This window comes from Protopterus annectens, chromosome 1.part0 (assembly GCF_019279795.1).
Source record: "Protopterus annectens isolate FY-2018-M chromosome 1.part0, PAN1.0, whole genome shotgun sequence".
NCBI classification, from domain to species: Eukaryota; Metazoa; Chordata; order Ceratodontiformes; family Protopteridae; genus Protopterus; species Protopterus annectens.
The window spans coordinates 1,563,868,429-1,563,895,831 of record NC_056725.1 but is presented as its reverse complement, the minus strand read 5'-3'; the positions used below and the strand labels follow the sequence as shown (position 1 = coordinate 1,563,895,831).

The 27,403-nt window shown below is 37.0% G+C and overlaps 1 protein-coding gene across 1 annotated transcript; it reads left to right on the top strand.

Annotated features, from left to right (window-relative positions):
• The first annotated feature begins 2,865 nt into the window (after nt 1-2,865).
• Nucleotides 2,866-18,078, top strand: LOC122799076. The gene is made up of 2 exons (XM_044068029.1): nt 2,866-2,922; nt 14,495-18,078. The coding sequence occupies exon 2, from the start codon at nt 14,937-14,939 to the stop codon at nt 15,906-15,908; it is 972 nt and encodes a 323-aa protein (XP_043923964.1). The 5' UTR covers nt 2,866-2,922; nt 14,495-14,936; the 3' UTR covers nt 15,909-18,078.
• Nucleotides 18,079-27,403: the final 9,325 nt, after the last annotated feature.

Sequence of the window (27,403 nt, the reverse complement as noted above, 5' to 3'; positions counted from 1 at the left end):
GGAAATATAATGGGACAAGATGAGGCAGAGAAACGCAAGGTGAACAAAGAAGAGAAGGGAAAGAGAACCAATAAAAGTAGGAAGAACATGTAGGGTAAACGCAAAGGTGAACTCTTGTTTCTGGTATACTAAATAAACAAGATAACCAAGAATTACAACAGTAACTAATTGGAAAGCTACAGAGTAAGAGATTAGAAGTTTAACTTGTATAGCTAAGAATCATGGCAGGAGTGCTAGATGACAAGACACCAAGTGTGGACAGAAATATAGCTGGTTCTAAAGCTGCATAATAAATGCATTCTACTTTGGGCTTCCTTAATAATATTTGAGCAGCTCCAGACTGTACCATATCCAATATAAAAGCTACAGGAAAAATGCTAGAAATATACCCAAGTAAATTCTGGCACCATGAAGCGTGACTAGCATTGTCACCTCAAATCAAGAGGCTCTCTGGGTCAGTCTTCACTGGGGATACCATTCTTTGTGGAGCCTGCATGTTTTTCCTGTGTTCATATGTGGAGTCTGCATGTTTTTCCTGTGTTCATATATGGAGTCTGCATGTTTTTCCTGTGTTCATATGTGGAGTGCATGTTTTTCCTGTGTTCATATGTTTTTTTTTTCTGGGTGCTTTGGTTTCCCTCCACATTCCAATGACATATAGTAGGTAGATTAATAACTTGTATTTTGTCGATAGATGTGACTATATGCATGTATGATACAGAAGAATGGACTGGCAATCTACTTCTGCTCTGTCTGCCTAGTAAACTCCATGGGTGAGGAAGGTTGTTCAAAGGGTCGCTGTCGAAGTCAGCTGCTACTCATAAGTCTGGATGGATACTAAAATAAGGCTAAGTTCCAATAGTTTACAGCTAAACTGACTGTAAATGTTACAATATCTGATATTAAACTATGGGCTACAATATACCTGATATAAAACCAACAGAATGAGAGGCTATAAATTGAAGGTAGGCTCATCATAGGCCAGTTAATGCATTAATGCAAACTTTTACATATGCACAGAGTGAAGCATTTAAGATTTGTAGGTTAGGTAGTTTGCAGTGAGTGCCAGCTAGACAGGAGATTATTTATAAAAAATTAATGTTCTGTGTAATTGTCCTAGTAGAGACAATTGCTAACATCTGGTAGGCAAATGAGCTAATTACATAACTGCATTTGAAAGCTAAAACATTGTTTTAAAAGATGGGCAAAAGGTCAGTCTTCTAAATGTACTTGCAGAGTGAATGAAAATTCAGGGCAGATGATTAATAAATTAACAAAGTAACTCTTTCTGACAAGGTCTATGTTAAGGAAATGCTTGTACAGTAGACTCTCTCTCTTATCTGGCCTATCTTTAACTGGCCTCCTCTTTAACCGGCCATCAAATTTCTGCCACAGCCCTAGTAAAAGACAACAGAGAAGAACAGCATGTCTGCCTCCTGTAGGCTAAATAATAACAGACATTTCAGTTTTAGACTTCATATTGATTAGAAAAATGCATACTAGCACAAATCATGTTATTCTAGCTGATTTGTAACCTATAAATGTTATTATTTATGCTTTTTCTGATTAACCAGTCATTTGTTTATCCAGCCTAGAGTCCGGTCCCAGTGAAACTGGATAAGAGGGAATCTACTGTATTCATTTTGCAGTATAAGAGGGCAAACTAGACAGGTGTATTGTCATCTTCTGCCATCAAGCAGATGTTACATAATACTTTGACCATATAAATGGTATAAGGTGCAATTTCTGTGTATTTTTTTTTAGTGAAACAAAATTATTGCAGTTTATTAGACATGCACACTGTTCTAATGTTTCTCTACAAAGGATATTTAGGTGATAATATTTTAGCTAACAGTCTTTAGGCTGAGTAATGAAGTAAGCCCAGTCCATGCACTTCACTATAGAACAATTCAGTTGCCATACATTCATCAGAGTTTAGTGGCAAAAGAACTTGTGTTAAAACAGCTAATGCCCAGGTGAAGCAAAGTATGGCCTGCTATATTGAGTATTTCTCATTTCGTAAAGGTCAGCACTTTATAAAGAGCTCTGCAATATCACATGAAACTGCATTAAATGGTAGTATTTGCACTTAGCCTGCTATTTGTTAACTTGTAGCCAGTAAACCATCAATTCATTTATTAACTCTTTCTGTTTCTCTCAAAATTAAAAATACAATTTAAGTGGTTTTGTTTTGTTTTGTGAGGGACACTATTGCCCCTTGATGCAGATTCACACACACACACACACACACACACACACACACACACACACACACACACACACACACACACACACACACACATCCACAAGCACATACATACATATGCACACACAAACACACACACACATCCACAAGCACATACATACATATGCACACACACACACACACACACACACACACACACACACACACACACACACACACACACACCAAAACATACACAGACATGTTCACAAGCATCCCCCCCCCCACACACACACACGCACGCACTAACACAACGAGCCTATTAGACTGCTCAATAAGCTTAGCATTGTGCCTGAGAAAAAATCTAAGACAGAATATACTGTGTTTTTTTTACTTTAGGAAAGTCAAGAGATAGGCATAAAGCATAAATAATTAAACAGTTACTAAAAGAACTGTGTGAATAATGTGCAGAATGCATTAAATAATAAACTTTAATGTCCATGAGACCAGCTGACATATAAAAGCAAATGTCTGTAAGTATGCACAAAGCAGTTCATCAATAATCCAGTATCAAAGCTGATAACAAGCAACAAATGAGAAAAATGATTTTTCAATGTCAGTAAAAAATGTAGTCTGATGGTATTTCAACAATGAACTAATATTGTGCCCATTATATCTTTCAGTCTTCTTAAACATTCTTAAATTAATAGAAGATGAAGAGAGGAAACTACACCTCAGTAAGTAATCGCACAAGCATAAAATGAAATGAATACAGTGTATGAAGTATATGCTTTTTAAGGTTACTTGTAGTGTATAAATTATATTTATTTTATTTATTTATTTTATTTGCAGTTGGTTTACCAGGATAGTCCATTGGGCCAAAATGAACCCGTTTTCAATGGAGTCCTGGGGAGAAAAGCTCCAGACAATATAGATTACAGTAGGTATTAGACATATTTAAACATTATTAAAATCACAGTAGACAAATACAAATGCAATGCACAACAATTACAATTAATGTAACTGTTAAAAACTGATGGCAGATTAGAAGGGATTATACATAAATTCAAAATTCTACTAAAGTTATTTCATAAAGAGAGTTCAACATATGAGAGTGTAGAGTATTCTTACATATTCAGTAGTAATAAACAGGGAAGTGGGAGTTATGGATAATGAGAGAGAGAAATCAAGGGTGTAAGCAGGAGTAAGGGGAAATGGGGATATTCAGTGTAGTTAAGTAGGGTGGGAGCAAGAGCATTCCCACTGGGAAAGTAGATGTGAATGAAGAGATTTTTTGAACATAAAATGGTTAGAGGTAGTACGGATAGATGAAGGTAGGGAGTTCCAGAGGCAAGCTAACCCATGTGAGAGAAGATATTTGCAGGTGGACAGGTTGGTTTGTACACTTCTAATAGATTTTGGTTGTTGGACCTTAATATTCTATCAGGTATGTGCATTTTAAACACAGAAGAGAGGGAGGGACAGAGGGAGGGGTTGAAAATAAGTTTATGAGCAAGGGATAGTTGTGTATAGGTGAGCTGATGGGGTAGTTCTAGCCATTTTAGTTGTTGGAGAGAGGAGCAATTGTGGGTGTAAGACTTTTGGTTGGTAGCAAACTTGGCGATTTTATTCTAGCAGGAGGAAAGTTGTTTTATCAGGGAGATTTGTAGATTATTTAGTAGTGGAGCTCCATATAGAAGGGAGGGAATAAGAAAGGAAGTAGAGAGAGTGATTTTAGTGGCAGTTGTAAGGTAGTTTTTTTGTCGATAGAGCATCCCTAGTTTTTGATGGTTTTTTTTAATATTTAGTTGTAGATGGGAGTTGAATTTTAGTTGGTTATCAATTTGGACTCCAAGTAATTTGGTCTCTGTCACTAGTTCCAGTGGAGTGTTATTCTCATTAGTAATAGAGAATGAGTTTGTATTGAGAGAGTTGAGTTTAGAGGGGGTGAATATCATTAATTTGGTTTTAGTGGGGTTGAGTGCTAGGTGATTTGTTTTCATCCATAGTTCAATGGTAGAAAAAGCATCCTGAGTTAGCTTTATGAGAGTAGGGATAGTTGAGGCAGTGCAGATAATGGTCGAATCATCTGCATATTGGATGATATTGGAAAGAGGGATAGCTTTGTGGAAATCATTTATAAATATATTGAAAAGGAGGGGACCTAATATGGAGCCTTGGGGGACACCAGTCGGGTGTTAAGAAATGAGGAGGTTGCCTTTTTCCATTTGACTGCTTGATGTCTATTAGATAGGTAGCTAGAGAACCAGTTCAAAGTAGAGGAAGACAGGTTATGTTTGGAGAGTTTGGTTAGAAGCAGACTATGTGATATAGTATCAAAGGCTTTAGAGAGGTCAAGTAGAAGGGTAGAGACAATTTGGCCAGAGTCTCGGGTGCTATTTACAGTTTCTAGAAAGGAGAGGAGTGCTGTCATAGTGCTGTGATTTGGTCTGAATCCATGTTGTGTAGGAGAAAGTAGGTTGTTATCTATGAGATATGGTAGGAGTTGAAGTTGGATGCACCTTTCCAAGAGTTTAGAGATGGGAGATAGGATAGCAATGTGGCAGACATACTCTTCAGAACAGGGAATTATGCAGTGAGATCAGTGAGATTATGTGATTATTTAAATGCATGGCAAATGGCATCATACAGCATTAACACAGGAAGCAGTTATTAAAACATCCACTATAAACAAACACAACATCTAGGAAGCAGAATACCCAAAGGCAGCTGCAAATAATAGCAGTCTATTAAATGGGCAACATCTAAGTTTGTTAACCATCTCCACAACAATCAGTCAGCATACAAAAATGTCACTGCAAAATTTTGGAAAACTGATTTTCTGAAGTCAACAAATGCTTGTGTTGAAGACCTTTTAAAGGAGAGCCACACCCACAGACTGAAAAACATATTTATTTTATCAAGTCTTGATGTTTCCTACATTTTAACACTACTTTTGGACTCATGTACTTTTTTTTAGATTTTTAATTGTAATTTCAGAGTCTGCCCACATGGGGTCCGGCATATTGATTTTTTTAGTCTACCTCTGGATACCCCACAATGCAGTGTTTGGCTTTAAAATATTACATCATAGCCCCTAAGCTCCTGTCACGTGTTTTCACATACATCCTGCTTTCATTTAGTCAGGTTTAATTGCCACTTCTTGCTTTTCAATGACTACTTAAAAGACAAACAGAGAATACTATTCTCAACGCATGAATTTTGTTATATATCACAGCAGCAAACATCCCAAATTTGCCTCTTTGACAGATCCAAAGGGAAGGTGTTTAGGGGAAGGGGGGATGAGATTAAGGACTTCTACACAGGCATAACAAAAAAAATAAAAATAGTCCCTTTAAAAAGAAAAAGAAGTAACAGGCACTGAGAATATTGTTTTGTGTGATTATCCCAGTTTGTCTTTTAAGTAGTCATTAAAAAGCAAGAAATGGTAATTAAACCTGAGTGACTGACTAAAAAAAAGCAGGATATATATAAAAACACATGTAAACGCAATGCATTGACAGGAGTTAGGGACTATGATGTAATTTTTTGGGTCTATATTAGTGAATCAAAACTCCAATTCCACGAAAAGCTATTCATTGACCCTATTTAGCAAACATCCTTTTATCGAAAGTTCAGATCAGCAATCTGTTTTCCTAGGGCACTGAGTTAGTTGGCCAACAGGTGGAAATTTGCCCTTTTCTCCACTGTAGTTTGATTTTGGAGTTAGTATATATAAGTAGAGGGGGTGTGGGTGGCGTATCCCCCCTCCCAGTTTGGTGGGTTTGTTATACTGCTGTGTGTATCACTCGGTATGTTGGCCTACTAAATTAGTTACCTGGGAAACCATTTGCTTATTTGTGCATTTGATGAAAAGGTAGTTCTCTGAATAGGGGTTGATGAATATTTGTTTGTGGAATTGGAGTTTTGATGAAATAATATAGATCCAATATGTTAAAGCCTCTGGGATACCTACAAGTAGACTAAATCAAGATGCTGGACCCCATATGGGCAGACTCTGGAATTATATTTCAAAATATAAAAAATGTATATAGAGTCCAAACGTGGTATAAAAATGTAGGAAACATCAACACATGATGAAATCAACATGTATTTTTCAGTCTGTGGGTACGTTTCTCCTTTAACAGCCAACCATCCTCTACTTGAAACAATGAAAGATTTAGTACAGTACACAGAGTGCTTGTTTTCAGATCTGAAAGCATAGCACTTATGAGGTATTTTGGAATGTTATATAAGACTTCATTAACGAGTAGTATTTGTGCTTGGATGGCTTCCTTTTGTTAACTCACAAGCATGAAACAAATGATTAAAATTGTATAACTCTGAGTCCAAAAAGTGGAAACTTAAAACAGTTTTTTTTTTTGTGGGTATGGTCCCCTAGAAATCACATAAATCTGAAAGCTATAAGACTCTGTCTTTTAGACTCCTAAATAATTTTTTTTTTTTGGGCCGTGTTAATTGCCTTTTCTTTTTTGCTTACTACTGACAAGCAGTTTATAGGGCTTACTCTCTTCCTAGGAATTAGATGGTTAAACAAGCAGACTTTATTTTGCTTGGTGCACAGTGGCTCATATAAAAGGCTTGTCTGTATTTATGTTCAGGAAGCAATTTTTCTGGCTTAATGTTCTTTGTTCTTTAAGAAGATAGTTCTGGGGTGGGGTGGCTTTGTGAATGGATTGATTTTTATATGTTGCTGAGTTTTTGTTTATAGTTTATTACTTTCTTCTGATCTTTGTATTTTTTTCTGCTGTTTTTCTTTTTTTCCTGTATGTTATCTTTGTTGTGATGCTGCTTTAAGGTCTCTCATTATGATATGCATTTTAATAAAACACTAGTGAAACCAAGACACAGCATGTACTGTGGTTTGCTGTAACAAAACCCAGAAAGAAGAACAGAAGCATAATTACTTTCAACAACCACGTGCACACTATGTAAAATTATGCACAATGTACACTGAGTAGAAAGAAAACAAGTTACTAGATGGTCTCAGTTCCCTCTCGTACTATGCAGATAAATATATTTTTTAAAAATCTTCTAGAGAGATTGCTAATGTGTCATCAGTAAAAGCCAAATGTACAACATAGTCATAGGTGTTACTGACATTTTTCTTGAAACAGCCAGCTACAGAAACACTGTGTGGATGTTCACTCATATATTTGCACTGTGGCGCAGAGAAATCAACAACTAGAAAATGACACAGTGCAAACATTTTTAATGAGATGGACTTCAGTCTACTAAATTAGCACCATATTATCTGTTTTATCAATAATATAAATCAAGCAGCAATGTTTTGAAAAACAAGTACTCACTTTTCCACAGTTCTCCAGTGCTTTTTGTTTCAGCTTCCAGACCCACTGCAATGTTTCTAGGAAGTTAGTAGGACTGTTCACCAGTTACTATTGTAGCAATTTGTCTGACTGCACATGAGCAATAGTGATGAATCAGAAACTAAAGAAGGCATCTCAGTCAATAGCATTTTACAGAATGTGTTTCTTATCACACACACACACACACACACACACACACACACACACACACACACACACACACACACACACACACACACACACAAATCTACAGTAATCACACTTTTACTTATCAAAAACAGAACCGTAAACTGAGTAAGAAGCACAATGTTTTCCCATGGGATTTCTTGGTATACTACATTTCAGTGGGCATTTCAGTTAATTATCAGAGCTTAGATAATGTGTAAAGTAAAGTGTGTTTAGGTGTATGTTTGTGTGTATTCATGTGTGTGTGTGAGAGAGAGAGAAAGAGACAGAGAAAAATTCATTGAGTGAGAGAGAGACTCATTTGATAAGTTAATACCTCTCAACTTCTTTAAATCAAGAATTCTGAATAAAGCCAACTTCTTTTCAATCAGAGTGTGACAGCCCCATGCTGGTCCTGTAATCAAGGAGCCTGAATCCTCACCACTGACACTGGAGAGGGACATGCATTTGGAATACAAATGGATATACTCAGTATTTCCAGATGAAGACCTCTCTGCCTCAAGCATAATTTCCCTTAAGAGGACACAGAGCACACACTCAGCTTTCCCAGGGCCCCAATAAGAATCCCCACTGGTACAGCTGTAGGGTTAGGTCCTTGGCTGGAGTGTTCAGCCAAGTCCTGCAGCACCCTCTCTGTAAGATCAGTGTCCCAAGTAGTTGACACCCATACACTGTGAGATTTGATTTTCCACACGCACACGCACACACGCACACATGCACACATGCACACATGCACGCACACACACACACACACACACACACACACACACACACACACACACAAACACTTGGGAAAGGCTGGCACAGATTTACCTGCTCTGCCCCCTTCTATCCAGAGTATAAGGTAGTTATAACCACCACCAGAAATACCAAAATCAGCTACTCTAAGCCCTTAACAAAGGGTGTCTAATTATATTGTGCAATATTAATACTAATACAAATGGTAGTAGCTGACCAAGACAGCTAAGCTTTCTGGAGTGACCCACACAGTGTCACCAAATAAATATAAACACTCTCAAAGGTTAAGTACTTTCTAAAAGGACAAGCCACAATAAAAGTTTAAAACATATTTAATAATAAATAAGAAAAGAGCATGAAATACTGAATATATATTTACAGTAAACCACAGAGTTCAAATCACAGGAATATTAAAAATAACATTGATGGACAGACTCATACAAATAAAGAAAAACAATCTCAAAACTAAGCTTCACTTATATTCCTGACTGAACCTAGGAGAATTACTGTTCCCTAATAACTTACTTGATAGAGCAAGGCACAGTGAAATATATGTGAGCAGTCTTTCTAATCAGGTTCCCCAAAACAGAATACTCAATACTCAGAGATTGCTCCCTATAAAATATAATATCCAGTGTCCCTCTTTGAAGCTGAGACAGGAATTTAGCTTAGACGGCTACAATACACATCTAAATATTTATGGCTATGCCATGGGTTTCCCCTCTTTTTACAAAACAAATGCTTCTTGCCGACCCACTGTCACCAATCCTGTTCAGCACTATGGGATACCGCTTTAATGGTTTAACAACTCATTTACATTTCCCTTATTTTTCTTAAAGTAATCTAGCTGGTTTACCTCTACTATCCCAGTATCCTCTATTAAAACATATACATTTAATTCAGTTACAGTAATACATGTACATTTCTTTTGATTCCAGCAGGATGCACTGTTGATACATTTTAACACAGGCAAGCCTCACAAATAACATTTTCAGCACAAGTATATGAACAAATCAGTTTGATATAGAAAAGACATATACTTATTTATAAAATTCCAGCTAGCTGTGCTGAAACAAGTCATACATTCACTGCCCTACTTCTCTCAGCATGGCTGGCAGTGCCTTCTATTGTCACAGAGAGAACTACATCTTTAGATGAAAAAAATTGTTTAATGTAAATTTAGCCTTTAAGCTCAGTCTGATATACTCATAGCTCTCAATTTTCCATATCATCTCATAATGTTGAACAAACAGGCAAAGTGTGGAACACTTTCTAGCAACTTAATTTAGGAATGTTGCAGCATGATTATAATGAGATAATCTAAACTGATAAAATGTTCTATCGATGAATTGATATTATTCGCCATGGCTATTGGTTAAAAAAGTCTTAACCATGAATGTGTAACTGGCTAGTTCAACCTGGAGCAATGTGGAACATGCACTTTTAAGACTAAAAATTAGGAAAATTCCTCACAGTGAGTTGAGAGGCATGGATATTCTCACAAAATCGCTACTTCTATTGGGCAGTCTAATATCTGCAGCCTGTTTTACTAATATTATTATACATTGTCCTTGCACTATTTCTGGCATCTGCAGTTTCAGCTGCTGCTGAAACCTGAATGTAACTCCATATGTTTCTTCATAGTTTTTCATTTAACTTTTGAGTTGTCAAAACAGGAAGGAAAAAGACATAAAATCAGGCACATGTTTTAAATACAACCCTAATTCACTTAATGAATAAATGGAGCAAAAGGTTTTCCATCAGCATTTTCTAAATAACAAGAAGTATGTTGTTGTACTGTCTGCCTTCATAGCACATAGCAATCTTCACTGATTTTCCAGAAAATCAATTATTGTCAATGGACTGAGCAAGATTAAGAAATTAAGGACAGCTGGGGGTGGGGACTTTGCAGTGCCTTTTCTCTGTATTAATGCATTTGTTCATTTCATTTTATTGAGACATTAGATATACTCAGTTAAGAAAGAAATTGCTCAGTGTGTGTGTGTGTGTGTGTGTGTGTGTGTGTGTGTGTGTGTGTGTGTTTGTGTGTCTGCCTGTGTTTGTGTCTGTGTGTGTAGACATTAAATACCTATATAACTCTGCATGTAATATCCTTCTTCCTAAAAACAAATACATATGCTACAGGAAGTTTGAAACATTAAGCAGTGGAGCAATTTTACATTGAATGTTTAAAAAAATCATATAAAAAACAAGTTAACTCATATCGCATAAGTGCAATAATGACCCTGAGGGTTGCCATTATTGTGGAAATAATGGACATTGCAGGGTCGAGCTTTGGGAATCAGAAATAATGGAAGGGAGTTAATTATTTGTCTGATAGTGCCCACTCTATCAGGTCTTATTGCTTGCATGTGACTTGTGTGATCACATTTTGTTACAAATATTCCATAATTCTTTCCATAATGGCAGTTTTACAGCTGTAGAATAATGCTAGCTTACAGGTAATCTGCAACATATTGTAAACCTTCTGTTTATAAGATATGCAAAGTGGGTAGACTGAAAATATGGTGGAAAATATTAAAAACTGACAGAGCTACCACAAAGGAGGGGGCAATTAAAAATCATTTGTCAGTGCTGAATGTCAACTTGCAGTACACTGGATCTGAGGTATGTAGCAGCATTTGTTAAAAGAAGTGTGGTCAGCAAAATGAGACAGTATTAGGCAAATAGCAAGTAGGAATTATGGTAGTGATCCTTTGCAGTGCTCAAATGTTTTGTTTTACAAAGTTATTATTTGACAACTTTATTAATATTGTATTCCGCATTGTTGCATTTTGGATTGATTTATTTATTTGACATTTGTTTACCTGGAAAGTTCAACTGGGCTAGAAAGTGTCCATTTTCAGTAGAGGTCCTGGGATAAAAGCTCCACAATCACAGCCTTTCAGAAATCAAGTACAAATAGCACAAATCACAATGTCTCATGTTACATTACAAAACATCAAATACAGATGTTTTAAATCATAAAGTATCATGTTACACTACAAAAGTAAAAGTGAAAAATGCTGTAATGAAAAAACATAGAACAGATGTTTCACTGTAGAGTGCAATGAAAAACAATAGCATGAGCTGGAGAAAACATGTGAGGAAAAACTCAGTAGTCATTTGGTACATAGATTAGTGTGTGATAAATGTGACCTGAGACAATTCTAATGAGATATTTAAAAAGATATTAGATATTACGTGATTAGAAACAGTATGGGGAAACTGGGTGATGTCTTAGTATGAGAGAGGTGTTCATATTATGGTTATAGAAGAAAGAAGGAAAAAGGATGGAGAGTAGGAGATTATAAGAAAAGTGCAGGGTAGGGTGTCTTCAGGTAGCTTAGGTGAGTAGGGAGGAAAGAGAAAGAGGTAGAGGAAAGGTTTTCAGAGAATAACTCAATAAGGTAAGGTAGCGGGAGGCTGAAAAGTGTAGTGAAGTGTGATTTAAGTTGAAGGGGATGAGTGAAGCATAGTGAGTAAGTTCAGCCAGGACTGGCACAGGATCATGTCCAAGATTTTGTAAAGTATTCTTTTAGGAAGCATTTAAAGGTAGGTAGGTTAAATATAGATCTGATGGTTAGAGGTAAGAGGTTCCTTTTTTTTTTTTTTTTTGCTACTGAGTACAAGTATAGGCTTTGTCCAGGGGATTTATTCAGTTTATTTATGGTGAGAAGTTGTCTTTCTTCTGATCTAAGAGATCTTTTTGGAAAATATATGTTGATTAAAGGGGTAAGAGCTGTGCAATTTTTGTGTATGATTTATGTACTGTTATAAGTTGAATGTAGGAAAGGTGGAGGGGGAGTTTCAGCCAGCTAAGGGTATGCAGAGCTTTATAGTGATGCGTAAGGCATGATGAACTAGTATCAAACTTGGCAATTTTGTTGTAGCATATTTCAAGTTTGTTTTTACAGAAGATTGCAAATCAGTTAGAATTAGTACTCTCCAAGAATTATCATGGAGATGATCAATAGAGATATAGTAAACCTCCACACAATGGACTCATTCCAGTTTGGTTTCATCAAGGGCAGCTCATACCTAATCAACCTGGTGGACTTCTTCAAGAAGATCACCAAAGCAATGGATGAGGGCAAAGTCATTAACACTGCTTACCTTGACTTGGCCAAGGAATTTGACACAATACCCCACTCGGGCATTGTTGACAACCTCATGTGGTTAGGTACAAACCCGTATGTCACCCAATGGATAGCCAACTGGCTGACAGACAGGACCCAGAAAGTTAGAATTGGGAGTCCACCTCTACAAAGAGGCCAGTCACAATTGGAGTCTGCCACAGATAAGTCCTTGGACCACTCCTTTTTGGCATTTACTTCTCAGAAGTCAAGACCAATGTCATTCATCTCTGGCTGACTAAATTTGCAGATGATTGCAAATTAGGAGCTGTCATTGAATCTCATACTGACACAAATGTTCTCCAAAAAGGGCTGACACAGACAAAAAACTGGTGTCAGAGCCATGGACTAAAACTAAAAACCAAAAAATGGATAATAGTATTCTTTGGGAAGTCATCCACCCCTGCTAACTATCATATTGACACACCCCTTAGAGATGACCCAGTAGTCAAGGACTTAGGGAAACACATAGTAATTTAGCCTTTGATCATCATGTGTCTACAGTGGTGAGGAGATTATTCTGTGTTGCACAACTTATAAACAAAGGCATGGCATCTAAGTCCAAAGAAGTCATTGTTCCACTGTATTTGGCATTCATCAGACCTATCATTGAGTAGAATGCCCACTTTGGTATGTACCTAACCAGGCATATTCAACAATTGGAACATCCAAAGAAGTTCCTCACTAAAAGAATACAGAGCGTAAGTAATAAGTCCTATGCAGACTGCCTCAAGGCCCTATCCCTGTATTCTGTCTCCTACAGGCTTTTGAGGAGAGAGCTATGCCTGGCATACTGGGCATTGTCAGACCCCTCTCTGATGGACCTCTTGCATATCCACAAAACACATAGCACCAGAATTACCCATTCTAAAGATTTAAACCTTGCCTGTGATATAAATAGGACCTGCTGAAGAGATAGGTATGTATTCCAGAAACTAACCCATCTATGGAACAGGCTCCCCATCCATGTGAAGTAGAGTTCCTCCCTATCCCAATTCAAGTGCAACTTGGGCAATTAGATGGGAAAATGGAAATTCATCCCTGGATTGGCAACTATGTCTCTAATGAACAGAGGTAACCTGTAAATGAAACTGAAATAAAAACAGCATGCAACTATATCCATTCAAGATGTTCATTTACACAGCCATTCATGGGTTTTAAGATAAATTGTAATTTCTATGCTAACTGTAGGACTAAAAATATTATATTTTTTAGTTATTGTACAATATGGTATGGATTTTACTTAGAAAAAATGAATCACATGTTCAAAGATAGAATATTAGAACACTGCAGGGACATCTGTAATGAAAAAGATACTAGTGCTTTGGCACAACATGTAAAGAAAGAAGGAAACAGTCATGCATTTAAGTTTTTTGTCTTAGAAGTGATTTCTGAGGGGATTAGGGGTGGTAATAAACAAAATACCACTGAAGCAGCAGAACAAAGATGGATTCTGCTGTTTCAAGCAGATACATTTCTAGGCTTGAACAATAACATATCATTAAAACCGTTTTTGAAAGCCAGAACACTACAACACTGAAATTGGATTCATGAACTGGATGATATATTTTGTTTATGCTTCAAGTTTTTTAAAATATGTTGTGTTCTAAGCTGTTTGTATAGGTAACATATTTTTAAGAGGTAATTAATTAATATTGATGGAGGTGATTTGATTGGTTGATTACCTGTTTTAAATCTCTTGTGTTTCAATGACTGTTGTCTGATGAAGCGGTTAGCTAGACCATGAAAGCATTTTCATTTTTTACCTTTTCAATTTAATAAACAGTTCCTTGCCATGTTTAATCCAGTTTTTATTTCAGTTTCAATACATTTATTATTACTTGGATTAACTTGTCGGATGGTGACTTTATTTATCTGTACATTTTTATCTGTTATTTCAGCACCTGAACATTGCAGAAGGGGTTACAGATGAAGGTCAAATTGAATTGGCATATAATCCATCGACTGGATTTGGGCTGCATAAGTATCAAAGTCTCAATAATTTACTTGTCTTGAATACTAACCCATTACTGCTGAATGGAGTGATGTCGCAAACAGTATCTAATGTGCATGATGAAAAATCATATGAAGATTTTTTTGAGAAATACAGGATACTTGAGAACAAGCTGTATAAATTTAAACGATTGCAATGGTAATGCTTTCATCTCGAAGCCTGCTTAAAATATAGAATAGTACCAAGAGGCCTCAGGGTTTTAAATATGCCAAGCTATGGTGCTACATCTCCAGAACTCTCAAGGCAGTGGCAAGTCCTAAACCTTAAACTGAGTGTTCAATATATGCAGCTATTAATAGATTTTTTTCACCCACAAGAAAAAGAACTGCATGATGAGATCTATGCCTTGCAAAATGAACTGTATGATTTATTTACAAATGAAGTTATGGGAGATAAGCTTCATACATTATATGAAAGCATTGATTTGTATGCCAAAAGACTACAAACAGTTAAAGTCTGGAAACTACAGAGAAATTTGGAAGATTTTCAAAAAGGGGCAGTTGTTTCATAGTCTAAAGAGAGAGAGGGGTGAAGCCACTTTACTATGCAGAGGATCTGAAAATAGAGTGGCAACTAAACAACCAATAGAAATACCAGAAGACACTTCAGTTTCAACACAAGCGGAAGTAACATCTAGAAGTGGTTCAGTAATGGACAGAGTAGAGAACACTGAAGTAAATGAATGCTTGCGATCGTTTGAGATGGATTCTCAAACTAGAACTAATAATAGCAACAAAAAAACAGATTTAAACATCAGCCAAAGAATGACAAGGTACCATAATTCACCATCTACTTCAGGAGCCTTAAATTTGAAAGCAAATGAACCCATTGTTATGGTGAGCAGTTTTTTACTGAAGGAGCCGCTCCCTATAAGAGAGCATTTGAAGAGCAGAGGGAGAAAGGGCCCGACACCTACAGAGCACGAACAACCCAGAGAATCAGGAGTGGACTTGGAAGAGACGGTAACAAGTTTAGTGATAAATATTTCTTCATATACTTTGACTGAAATGCAGCTTTCATTACTGCCCAAAGGACTGAACTTTACTCCTGCACAAAAAGGTAATTTAGGAGAAATATTTAAAGACTTGAAATTGTTTGGGAGAACACTAACCCTAAAACTATGTTTAAAAACAATACACAGAGTTATGAAATTTTTGAAAAACCAAGCACTTACATTCCACCCCCTCCCCCCATGGTTGAAGCTTTTATTGACTGTTGTGATAAACAAATTAGGGATATGTTTTCTGAAAAACTTACTGCGAGTTATTATAATATCTCTCTTGCAGAATCTGGAGCTCTAAATGAGTTAAAGGAAATGTCGAGTATTGAAATTAGACCTGCAGGCAAGGGAGGGGGTATTGCTGTCCTAGACAAAGATTTGTATTTACAGCAGATGAAACGGCTGCTGAATGATGATAAAACATATACTAATGTGTCAAAAAGCATTGCGAAAGGCATTATTGATTAAGTTTCTTTTTTTGTTTTTGATTTACTGCTTACAGGTATAATCAATGAATCACTATTTAATTATTTTAGTGTAGAATGTCCCCTGATCCCTAACATGTATGGTTTACTGAAAATTCATAAACACTATATTGTTCCACCTATGCTCCAGATTGTTTCCAGCAAGGGCTGGTCAACAGAACCTTTGTCTATTTATATTGAAAAGAATCTTCATCCCTTTTTAGATATGTGCGATACTATTTTGAAAGATACTACAATGTTTCTACAGAGATTATACCTGAAAATGAAACATTTGAATAATGAATATTTTTTTGTTACGCTGGACATTGAATCATTATTCACTGTTATACCTAATGAATGGGGCATTGAAAATGTCAGGAAGTTTTTAACTGCTAGGAATATTGATTCTAAGAAAACTAATTTAATATGTATTTTACTTGAGATGGTTTTAGAAAATAATGTTTTCGTTTTTGACAGAGAATTTTATTTACAGAAGTTTGGTGTAGCTATGGGAACAGTTTGTGCCTATAGCTATGCCAACCTTTCTTTAGTACAATGGGAAATTGATCATGTTTTACAAAATGATATTTTAATGGCTATATCAAATTGTATGTACATTTTGTGGATGATGTTTTTATGCTATGGACTGGACCAGCTGAAAAATTGATAGATTTTATTGCTTAATTACCTACAACAGGTTTTTTGAAGTTCACATATATTCATATGATGGAATAGAATTTTTAGATGAAAAAATTAGTACGACAGATTTGAATAATATACAGATGGGTCTCTATAGAAAATCAGTTAGGAAGAATAATTTATTGCACAATAAGAGTATGCACCCAAAACACGTTAAATGGAATGTATTAAAGGGACAAGTATATAGGATTATGCAGTTAAATAACAATGACACCAAGCTAAAGTCAGCGCTAACAAAGTTGAAAGAAGAGTTTATAACCAGAGGGTATAATGTAAGAGAGATAGATGAATGTATTAAAGAAGCATGGAAAGAAAGAGAGGCCAGATGTAAACCATACTATGGTGAAAATTTAACGGAAGCAATAAACAGTGATGAATTGCAGAGGAAACTAACAGATAATGTTTTAAGAGTTCCTCTTCCATTTTCTAGTAATGTGAATAAAGTTTACGATGTTATTAAATGAAATTGGAAAATTTTAACTACAGTTGATGAATTGAAAGAGGTTGTAGGGGATGGACCCCATTTTACTTTTAGAAATAAATCACTAAAGAGACATTTATGCTATAGATCTCATATTGAGAGGGGTGAATTGATGTCAGATAGGCAGGGGACCTATGCATGTAGAAGTTCTACAGCATACAACTATATCCATTCAGGATGTTCATTTACACATCCATTCATGGGTTTTAAGATAGATTTTAATTTCTATGCTGACTGTAGGACTAAACATATTATATAGTTTAGTTATTGTACAATATGTTATGGATTTTATATAGGAAAAAACTAACCACACGTTCAAAGATAGAATATTAGAACACTGCAGGGACATCTGTAATGAAAAAGATACTAGTGCTTTAGCACAACATGTAAAGAAAAAAGGTAACAGTCATGCATTTAATTTTTTTGTCTTAGAAGTGATTTCTGAGGGGATTAGGGGTGGTGATGTAAACAAATACCACTGAGGCAACAGAAAAAAGATGGATTCTGCTGTTTCAAGCAGATAAGTTTCCAGGCTTGAACAATAAGATATGATTAAAACTCTTTTGAAAGCCAGAACACTACAACACTGAAATTGGTTTCATGACCTGGGTGATATATTTTGTATATGCTTTTCATGTTTTTTAAAATATGTTGTGTTTCAAGCTGTTTGTATAGGTAATATATTTTTAAGAGGTAATTAATTAATATTGATGGAGGTGATTTGATTGGTTGATTACCTGTTTAAAATCTCTTGTGTTTCTATGACTGTTGTCTGATGAAGCAGTTAGCTAGACCGTGAAAGCACTTACATTTTTTACCTTTTTTATTTTAATAAACAGTTCCTTGACAAGTTTAATCTCGTTTTTATTTCAGTTTCAGTACGTTTGTTATTAATTGGATTAACTTGTTGGGTGGTGACTTTATTTATTCATAACCTGTAAATGGTTCATCTTCCAGGCCTATGCTTACACTTATCAAGGGTCTCAGAACTTCTCAGAGATTTGGGATGCATGGCAAGGCTTAAAAAGGCCATTGTGGTCATTAGCCTAGTAAACACCTATGAATTTAGGAGCCCCACAGAGTTGGTTTTTGCTACAGTAACCAAAATAAAGCACAAGGCACACCAACACAGAGAACAGGCTGTAAAGTCTTTTATAATGTCATTAATTGGATTAAAGATGACATTGGTTGACAGTTTTAGGGGATGATATTTAAGGAAAACCAGTGGATTATGTATTGTAATGTCTGATGAAGTCTTTGAATGAAAACGTATTTGCATTGACAACGTTAAAATAAATTAGCTTCCTTCGGGCTTTATTGTGTTGACCATTCGTTTACAGCCTGTTCTCTATGTTGGTGTGCCTTGTGCTTTATTTTGGTTATGAGTCTTTTTTTTTGGTGCATTCTCCTGTTGAATTTTTTTTGCTACTGTACATTTTCCGGGTGTACTCAGAAAATGGTAGTTTCTGTATAGCTTGCCTAGTTTGTGATGAGATTCCTTGATATTATTTAGGATGCGGAGGTCAGATTTAAGATTATGGTTTATTATGACTCCTAATAGCTTGGTATGGTGGACTAATTCCATTTCAGGGCCATTTGCTGAAAAGATTTTGAAAGATGCATTGTTAGGGGTGTGAGTTTTGGGAGAAAGAGGAGGAGTTTGTTTTTTGGGGGACCTTGATTAGGAGTTGTGCTCTTGTAAGCCAGGTTTCAATGGAGATGACAGCTTGTTGAGTAATTTCTTGGAAGTGAGGTAAGGTGTTTGAAGATCAGATGATGGCAGTATCATCTGTGTATTAAATCAAGGGCCTTCACAAGAAGATGAATGTAGCTTATTGATAAAAATATTGAATAGCAGAGGGCCAAGGATGGATCCATGTGAGACTCCTGTTTAAATGAGAAGGTGTGCAGAGATGGATCCTTGCCATTTTATAGTTTGTTACCTGTTGGCAAGGTAGCTGGAGAACTATTGAATAGATGATGATGATAGACCCAGGGAAGAAAAATTGATTGAGGAGTTTACTGTGAGAGACCATGTCAAAGGCTTTTGCTAGATCTAGAAATACTGCAGACATAAGTTTATTAGAGTTGTGAGCTTTATTGGCTCTGTCTGTAAATGATAGTAATGCAGTGGAGGTGCTGTGGTCTTGCCAAAATCCACATTGGGTATTAGTGATTAGGTTATTTTGTAAAAGATAGTGGAGAAATTGTTGATGTATACATCTTTCAAGGATTTTAGAGAGGGAAGACAGGGTGGCTATGGGACAGAAATTTGTAATGTCAGTGGAATTACCTCCTTTATGCAAGGAGATAATAGTTACCATTCTTCACAAGTTAAGGACACAGGATTATGTTATTGATCTATTAATAAGAATGCTGATTGGGTATGCTAGTGCATCTGCAGTTATATTTAAGTATTCTGGGGGAAGGTTGGCTGAGGAGGAACAAGGTTTTAGTTTATGTAACAGCTATTTTTGAGAGTTATAGAAACTGGTTGAAAGGTAAAGTAGATTGAATTGTCTGCATGTATATTAGAGAGTTGCAGATAAGTGAGTTTTGTGAAGGAAATGTGCTAGGGTCTAAGATAGGGGAAGCTGGCTGTATCGAAAGGGGTGTGTTAGGTGAGTTTTAAGTTAAGTTGGCTATGCATTCTATGAAGTATGTATTGAAACAGGGTAACTGTTGGAAGAGGGGGAATGTCTTGGTATGGACTGGGATCCTTTTTTGTACCTGGGTTGATGAGACAGGATATGAAGGGCCAGTATTTTTTAGGGTTCTTTTTATAGCTATCTTGTAGCTGAGTATAATAAGACTTTTATCTCTATTAACTTGTTTCTTGACTTGGTTTCATAGCTGTAGTTGCCAATTTTTGTCATTTTTATTCTTTTGACAGTTAATCCACGCTTTGTCTCTGTCTTTCATAAGGAGTTTGCATTGGTTGGTGAGCTATGGGGTATGGCTGTTTTTAATTCTTTTTGAACACTGTGGGGCTAAAGTGTTAAGAATATTTAGGAATGCTGCATTGAAATATTCAACTGTATCATTTAAGGGGAGTCTTTTTAGAATGGACCAGTTAACTGTTTTCAGAGCTTAAGTGAAAGACTCCTTGGAATAACTGGAGGGATTATAGGTAGTTTTGAGCTTATGTTCCTTTGTTAGTCATGTAATGTGGGTATAAGCTGGCAGGTAGTCAGTTAGTTTTTCAGGGAGGGTGCCCAAGGATGTAAAATTAGATGGGCTGGTAACCAGAATCCAATCCAAGACAGATTGTTGGGACTTATTTTTGCCATATCTTGTTTGTGTCTTAAGAATTTGAATGAATCCATAAAGGTTCATGCTGCTGGTTGCTGAATTTGTGGATAAAAATGTTTACATCACTCAGGTGGATAATTTCATTTGTGATTGTATCTGCTGTCTAGGATAGTATGTTTTCAAGTATTGGCATGTTCTGTCCTGGGGGATATATAGCACAGTAATGCATGTGCTCTTGGCTCTATTAAGTTTAAGGAATGAGAATGGGATTTCTGCTTTTCCAAAATTTGGGATTGTGCCTGTATAGGGAGTTACTGTGATCATATTTGGGAAGATTAGAGCTATTCTACCTGCTATTTTATGTGTTCTGTCAAGCATAATAATATTATAACCAGGGATTAGTATCTCAGCAACTTTTATTTCAGGCTTTAGCTATGTCTCTGTTGTGGCTAGGATGTCTGGGTTGTGTTGGGTCATCCATGCAGATACCTATTAAATAATCAAATAGACAAATTATTGATCATAGGGTCGAACTCATGTCATTGACAATACAGTCTGTTGAACTGTTCTGACTGAGATTGCATTACAGTAGGGATCAGGAAATGTGCCCTTTTCCCCACTGTAGTGTGATCTCAGAGTTGGTATATATAATTAGCAGGGGATGTGGGGGGTGGGGGGTGCAGGTGGACTTGCCCCCCTGCAAAAGCAGTTTTTCTAGTATATGCAGGTGTTGTCTTTGTTATGAGTTCGTTTCAACAGACTAAACTGTCGATGATATGGTTTCAACCATATGACATGCGACACTTTGTCCATTTGATTTTTGATAGGTATCCCATCCGGGCATGAAAATCTGTGATTTTGTTGCATATGTTTCTAATGTTTAGAGCCACTGTTTTTAAATGCATAAAGAATATTTTGGCAATTTCTAAGTTCACAATGAGTAAAACATTTTTCATTCTCAAAAAAAATCTTACTCTTTTAGTTTGCTTTCACAAATATCATGTACTAATATGATTTGTATGAGGGACTGCTTCCTTATACATTAACAGATTGACAATGAATGAATGTGTTCTTTTATGCAAAAAAGTATTAAAAATATTTATCTGCATAATGCATGTTTGCCAATAATGGACTGATATGGAAATAACTCGGTTAAATTTTTGCAGGAAGACACACTGGACTACCTCATTGGAAAGTAATAGATAAATATAGATATCATGAATACCCCCCCCCCCCATTTTTCCATGATTACATATGTCACTTGGGGAGTGTTTCTGCTTCAGGGCAAGCCACCATTCAGAATTGGCAAATGCTTATTTTGCATTAATTTATATATAGGAGGTCCACAACTAACCAAAGCAAAGAACTTATTCAGGTTTACAACAACATAGTAAAATTGTTCACATATCTATAGTTGCAAACTGTTTGTTTGTAAAATGCTTCATCACAAAAGCTTCTGAACTAACAGCTCATTATTTTGATGTATTCTGGAGCAATGTGGTGAAGAGGCAAAGAGTAATAAAAGAATAAAATGATATAAAGACTGTATAAACAGAAAAAGACAAGCAAAAGATATAGCTTGACAGTTGTAATACACATTTGAAATGCTGATATGACTAGTATGTTGTAATCTATAAATAACACGCAAGGATAGGCAAGGAAACATTTAAACACAACTATTGAGAAATCTTAAGTTTTAGCTCAAATGACTTCAGATCATTATAGATAAGTAGAAGAGGGGATAAACATTCTACAGCTAATTGTGAGAAGGCTGTCAATGTGGCCATCACATTATGTACGATAACATGGAGATAGTGATCCCTAGCAGGCAGTAGTGGCAGAGATTTCAGCGAAGGCCAGAGGCTAAGCTAAAGCATGAATACAAGACTCTTTTGTAAAAATGAAACTGAAACTTGGTGGAAATCTTAAGATGAGTACCCTTTTCCATATTTAAGTAAACAACAGCATGTACAAGTTTAAGAATAAAGCGTATTACTGTAGTTTACCACTGTTTAATCATTATCATTTGGAGCATATTGTTAGCTGCTTTTATTTATGCAAAATAGATATACAACAATGAGCAATGCTTTAAATGTCTCACTTCGGCTGACTGCGATTATTTAGCGTAAGCAGGGAATGTCCTTAGTGTTATAGAAGGTATCAATAAGTATGACTCTCTCATGAGTACCTATGAAGTACATCTAAAGAAAAGTCATGCTGTGAAGAGTTATTAAATCATGATATACCTATTTCTTAGGGTACTCAAACATGTTTTGGAAAACTGCATGTCACATTTCTGACAGAAGCAGTTTCACTACTAAATCTCAGCTAACTATAACCTAAGATGCAGAGCACTGAAACCAAATACCCAAAACACAAAAGGTCAAAACTGAAACAGCAGGAGTTCTGAGGGGTAAGCCATCTACACCACTCCCTAATGTGGGGGCAAGCTCCCATACACCAAAACTTATATGTGTTGACTCTGCAGTTGCACAAACAAAAAGGAGGGAGAAATATCCCAAAACAATGGAATCCTTGCTGGCTCACACATGCGAGCACACAAACACATAGACACAAACACACACACACACACACACACACACACACACACACACACACACACACACACACACACCAGCAGTCATTTCCTATGGAAAATGGTCATTGCCATGCTGTTTCTCACTGTCTTGTGATGCAGGTACCAAATGTTCGGGGAATAAAAGTCAGATGACCACTAGAAAAGATGACAAAAAAAAAAACATTTACTTTAAGGCTGCAACTTCAAAAACTGATATATTTATGATTTAAGAATTTGCTTTCATACACTGAAGAAAAGAAGTACAGAAACTCTGATTCTGCTGCAAAACAAATATATAACATCTATGTCTATAACATCTTTATTTATGTATGTATTTATTTATTTATTTATTTAATATTTGTTAACCAGGTAGGGGGGCTGGTCTGAGGACCCTTTTCAGTCACAATGAGGGCCCATTGGGCCCATTGCTGTGAGGGAAAGGTTAGTTTGCTGTTTATTTGTTATATTTTGTATTACTTTATTGCCTTTTTCTATTTTGAATACTGTGATTTGTTTTCTTTACCTTGTGTTTTACTTGTATTCTGCTTTTAACTGCATATTAAAACTTGAAAATAGACCACAGTTCTGTCTCTTTGAATCAGGCAGAAAACAGAACAGATCAATAAGGGACTCACACATAAGATAGAACAGGTTAAGGTTAATCATCTGTGAACTGAGGGTGTGGTGCTAGGAACTAAACCTTCTATTTAAGGGGTAAAATAAAACATTTCAGAGCTTTAGTAGAATGGCTCACTCAGACTTTGCTACACTTTGCTGTGAGGGAAAGGTTAGTTTGCTTTTTATTTGTTGTATTTTGTATTACTTTATTGCCTTTTTCTATTTTGAACACTGTGATTTGTTTTCTTTATCTTGTGTTTTACTTGTATTCTGCTTTTAACTGCATATTAAAACTTGAAAGGAGACCACAGCTCTGTCTCTTGTGAGTCAGGCAGAATTTTTTCCCCACCCTCCAACCCGGTTGCTGTTGTGTTCTTAAACACCACTGTCTTTCTAGTTGCCTGCCCTTTATGTTAATTTGACCATATATCTCATTTCCTCTCTGCTTTTACTGGCTTGTGTGAGTAAGCGCAAAATTATCATTTTGTGAAATCACACCCATTCAACTGTTTAAATTTATTGGCCATCCTACTGTATTCCATAGTACCAGAATACAAAAGTGGCCACCCCCTTTCAATCTATCTTGCTGTTTTTAAAATAGTGACTCTCAACTAAAACTTAAGTTTTTAGACAGGCAAAACTTAAGTTACCTACTTTCACATCTAACTCCTCTAGTGCACACTGCAGTGTTTAGGATAAACCTTGTTTTTCATCTTACCTTTAAGCATCTCTGTGACTAGCATTTGCTCTAAAATCTGCTGGAAAGCACTAGGAAGCCTTAAACTAATACAAGCACTTAACTCTCCTTGTTAATAAGGAGAAATTAATTATAGGTACTAAACAGCCTATAATTGCAAAGTACCTTGCTAAGGTAAGGGAAAACAGCTTTTGTATTTTGCAAAAAAAAGCATCAAACCCAGCATGTCCAAGGGTCAGCTTCCAGTGATTTCTCCTGTCCACCTGGGGAATCTGGGCATACTGGGGAAATGCAGTAATTGCTTCATGTACACAGACAACCCTCTCCTCCTAGCACCCAACACTACAACCTGCAAGAGATGCACTTACATAGCCAAACTGGAAGCAAAGCTCTCTCCACCCAAGATTGTGCTAGACAGTCAAGAGGAGAAGGTTAACACCCACACTACACCTCAAGCAACACATAGCCCTGCTAAACCCACACCACCAACACCCTCACATAGCAACACTAAACCCTCATATGCAGAGGCCTTTAACAGTAAGCTGCCCAAGCAACAAAGACCTCCAAAGTTGAAACGCAAGCAAACACCAATCACAACCAAAGTGTCATATAGTTCACATCAGTGTGCCAAGCAACAACAGCCCATAAGGCAAGACAAAGTGCCCAACACTTTAGTCATACGTGACTCTATAGTCAGGCACACTGATGTCCCACTCATCAGGCTGAACAAGGAGAAAATTACAGTCAGCTGCGTGTTGGGTGCCTGGATCCACCACATAATGCATGCACTCAAGTCATTCCACAACAAGTACAAATATGACTCTGTCATTGTCCATGTTGGAGTGGATGACTTGAGATATACCTCCCTGGACTACATGAAAAGAGACATAGAAGAGCTCTCGGATCATGTGGCCCAGGCAGGTGTGACCCTAGCCCTGAGTAGCATCCTGCCTTCGCCCAGAATGATACCACAGTATAAGGACAAAATGAATGACTTCAACAATTGGCTAAGCTTCTGGTGTCATTCAAAGGGGATCCAGTATCTGTATGCCTGGGACAACATGATCGACAGATCACGATGCTTTGCCAGAGATGGTCTGCACCTGTCGCCCCTGGGATTTAGGTTACTGGCTAAGGCTCTTGCCACCCCTATAGTGCCTTTTTTAGGCAAAGTTCAAAGGACAAAACTACCACTGTAACAGGTACAAGCATGCAAAATCTGAAGGTAATTCTACTCAATGCTAGAAGTCTAAACCTCAAAATGCACTCTCTCAAGGCACTCCTAAAAATGGAGAATATTGATATCTATGCAGTAACTGAGACCTGGTTCAAGGTTCCAGAGAACACCCCTGCAATAACAGGCTACAACTCTTACCACACTTTTTGGCCACCAAACCAGGACCGAAACACTAAAGGTGGAGGAGTGTCCATATTCACCAAAGATATTCACACCACCAGGCTAGTTGCCTAACACAATGCATCTGAAATTCTCCAGGTACAACTAACACTAGGTAATCCAAATTGTAGCTTGATACATATCCCCCACCATGCCCTAACATTCTCAATACACCATTCTAAACATACTGGAAAATATTAAGATACAAACAAACACCCTAATACTGGGTGAGTTCAACTACCCTGCCATTAACTGGGAAAATTACTCGTGTACCAACACCTTTGCCCAACGGTTCTTGGAATTCATAAATTCTAATGCTCTGGATCAACTAATCCATAGTCCCACCAGGGGCTCCAATATCCTAGACCTGGTCATTACCAACATGGGAAATCGATGCTAATCACCCTTGACATCCACATCCCTCCCCCACCCCCAGTAAGGAAACCTCCGTAAAAAACTTCTCCAAAGCCAACTTCATGCTACTCAAGTCAGAAGTGACAAACTTCATGACACCCATGCAGATGGGAACTGAAAGTTTGACTGCTGAATCCTACACTAAGGTACTGTATGAGCACATCCACTCATGCATGAATTATGCCATCCCAAATAGAACCAAGACACTCTCCTCCAAAAAAAGGAAGCCAACCTGATGGTCCCTTCCATAAACAAACTTTACAACAAAGGGAAAAAACTGTTGCAGAAAAGAGGAAAATCCCAGGATGCAAAAAAACACCCTTACCAACCTCAGTAAGAAGCTGAGATCCCTCATACAATCTTCCAAACCTAGTTATGAAAATAAAATTGCCAAAAATTCCAAAGACAGCCACAAGGCATTCTATAGCTATGTCAAGAATGTAAATGGCAATGCTCAGATCTGTTCTGATCTACAAAAGAATGGCATTGAATATACTGATCCCAAGGATATTGCCAATATCCTGGCAGATCGATTCAGTGCCAACTTCACCCCCCTTTCACCCCCTAAAGGGCCCATCTCAATACCAAAAAATTGCCAAATTCTGGTAATAACTGCCACACAGGTAAAAAACGCACTCTCCAAAGCTAAGAATACAGCATCCATGGAACCAGACAACATCCCAGGCTGTGTACTACATGAACTACAAAATGAACTGGCACCTCACCTAAGTGTCATGTTTAATCATAGCCTCACCTCAGGCTTTGTGCCCAATGTGTGGCACACAGCTACAATTATCCCACTCTACAAGGGGGGATTCACCTTGGATCCTGGGAACTACCACCTCATCAGTCTGATGAGCCTGATCTGCAAGGCTGTGGAACATATTATCATGGAACTTATAAACAAAGACATTGGCAACCTTCAAACACTGGACCCCACCCAGTTTGGGTTAGTGAAGGGCTGATCTTGTCTCCTGAACCTGATTGATTTCTTCGAATCAGTCTCTAGAGTTGGGGATGAGGGTAAGGTGGTCCACACAGCCTATCTGGACCTCGCCAAGGCCTTTGAAACCATCCCTCACTCTGGAATCACAGATAAACTTACTAAGCTGGGTATTAATCCATACGTCACTCGATGGCTTGCCAACTGGCTTACTGACAGAACCCACACCATAAAAGTAGCTGACTCCAAAGCCA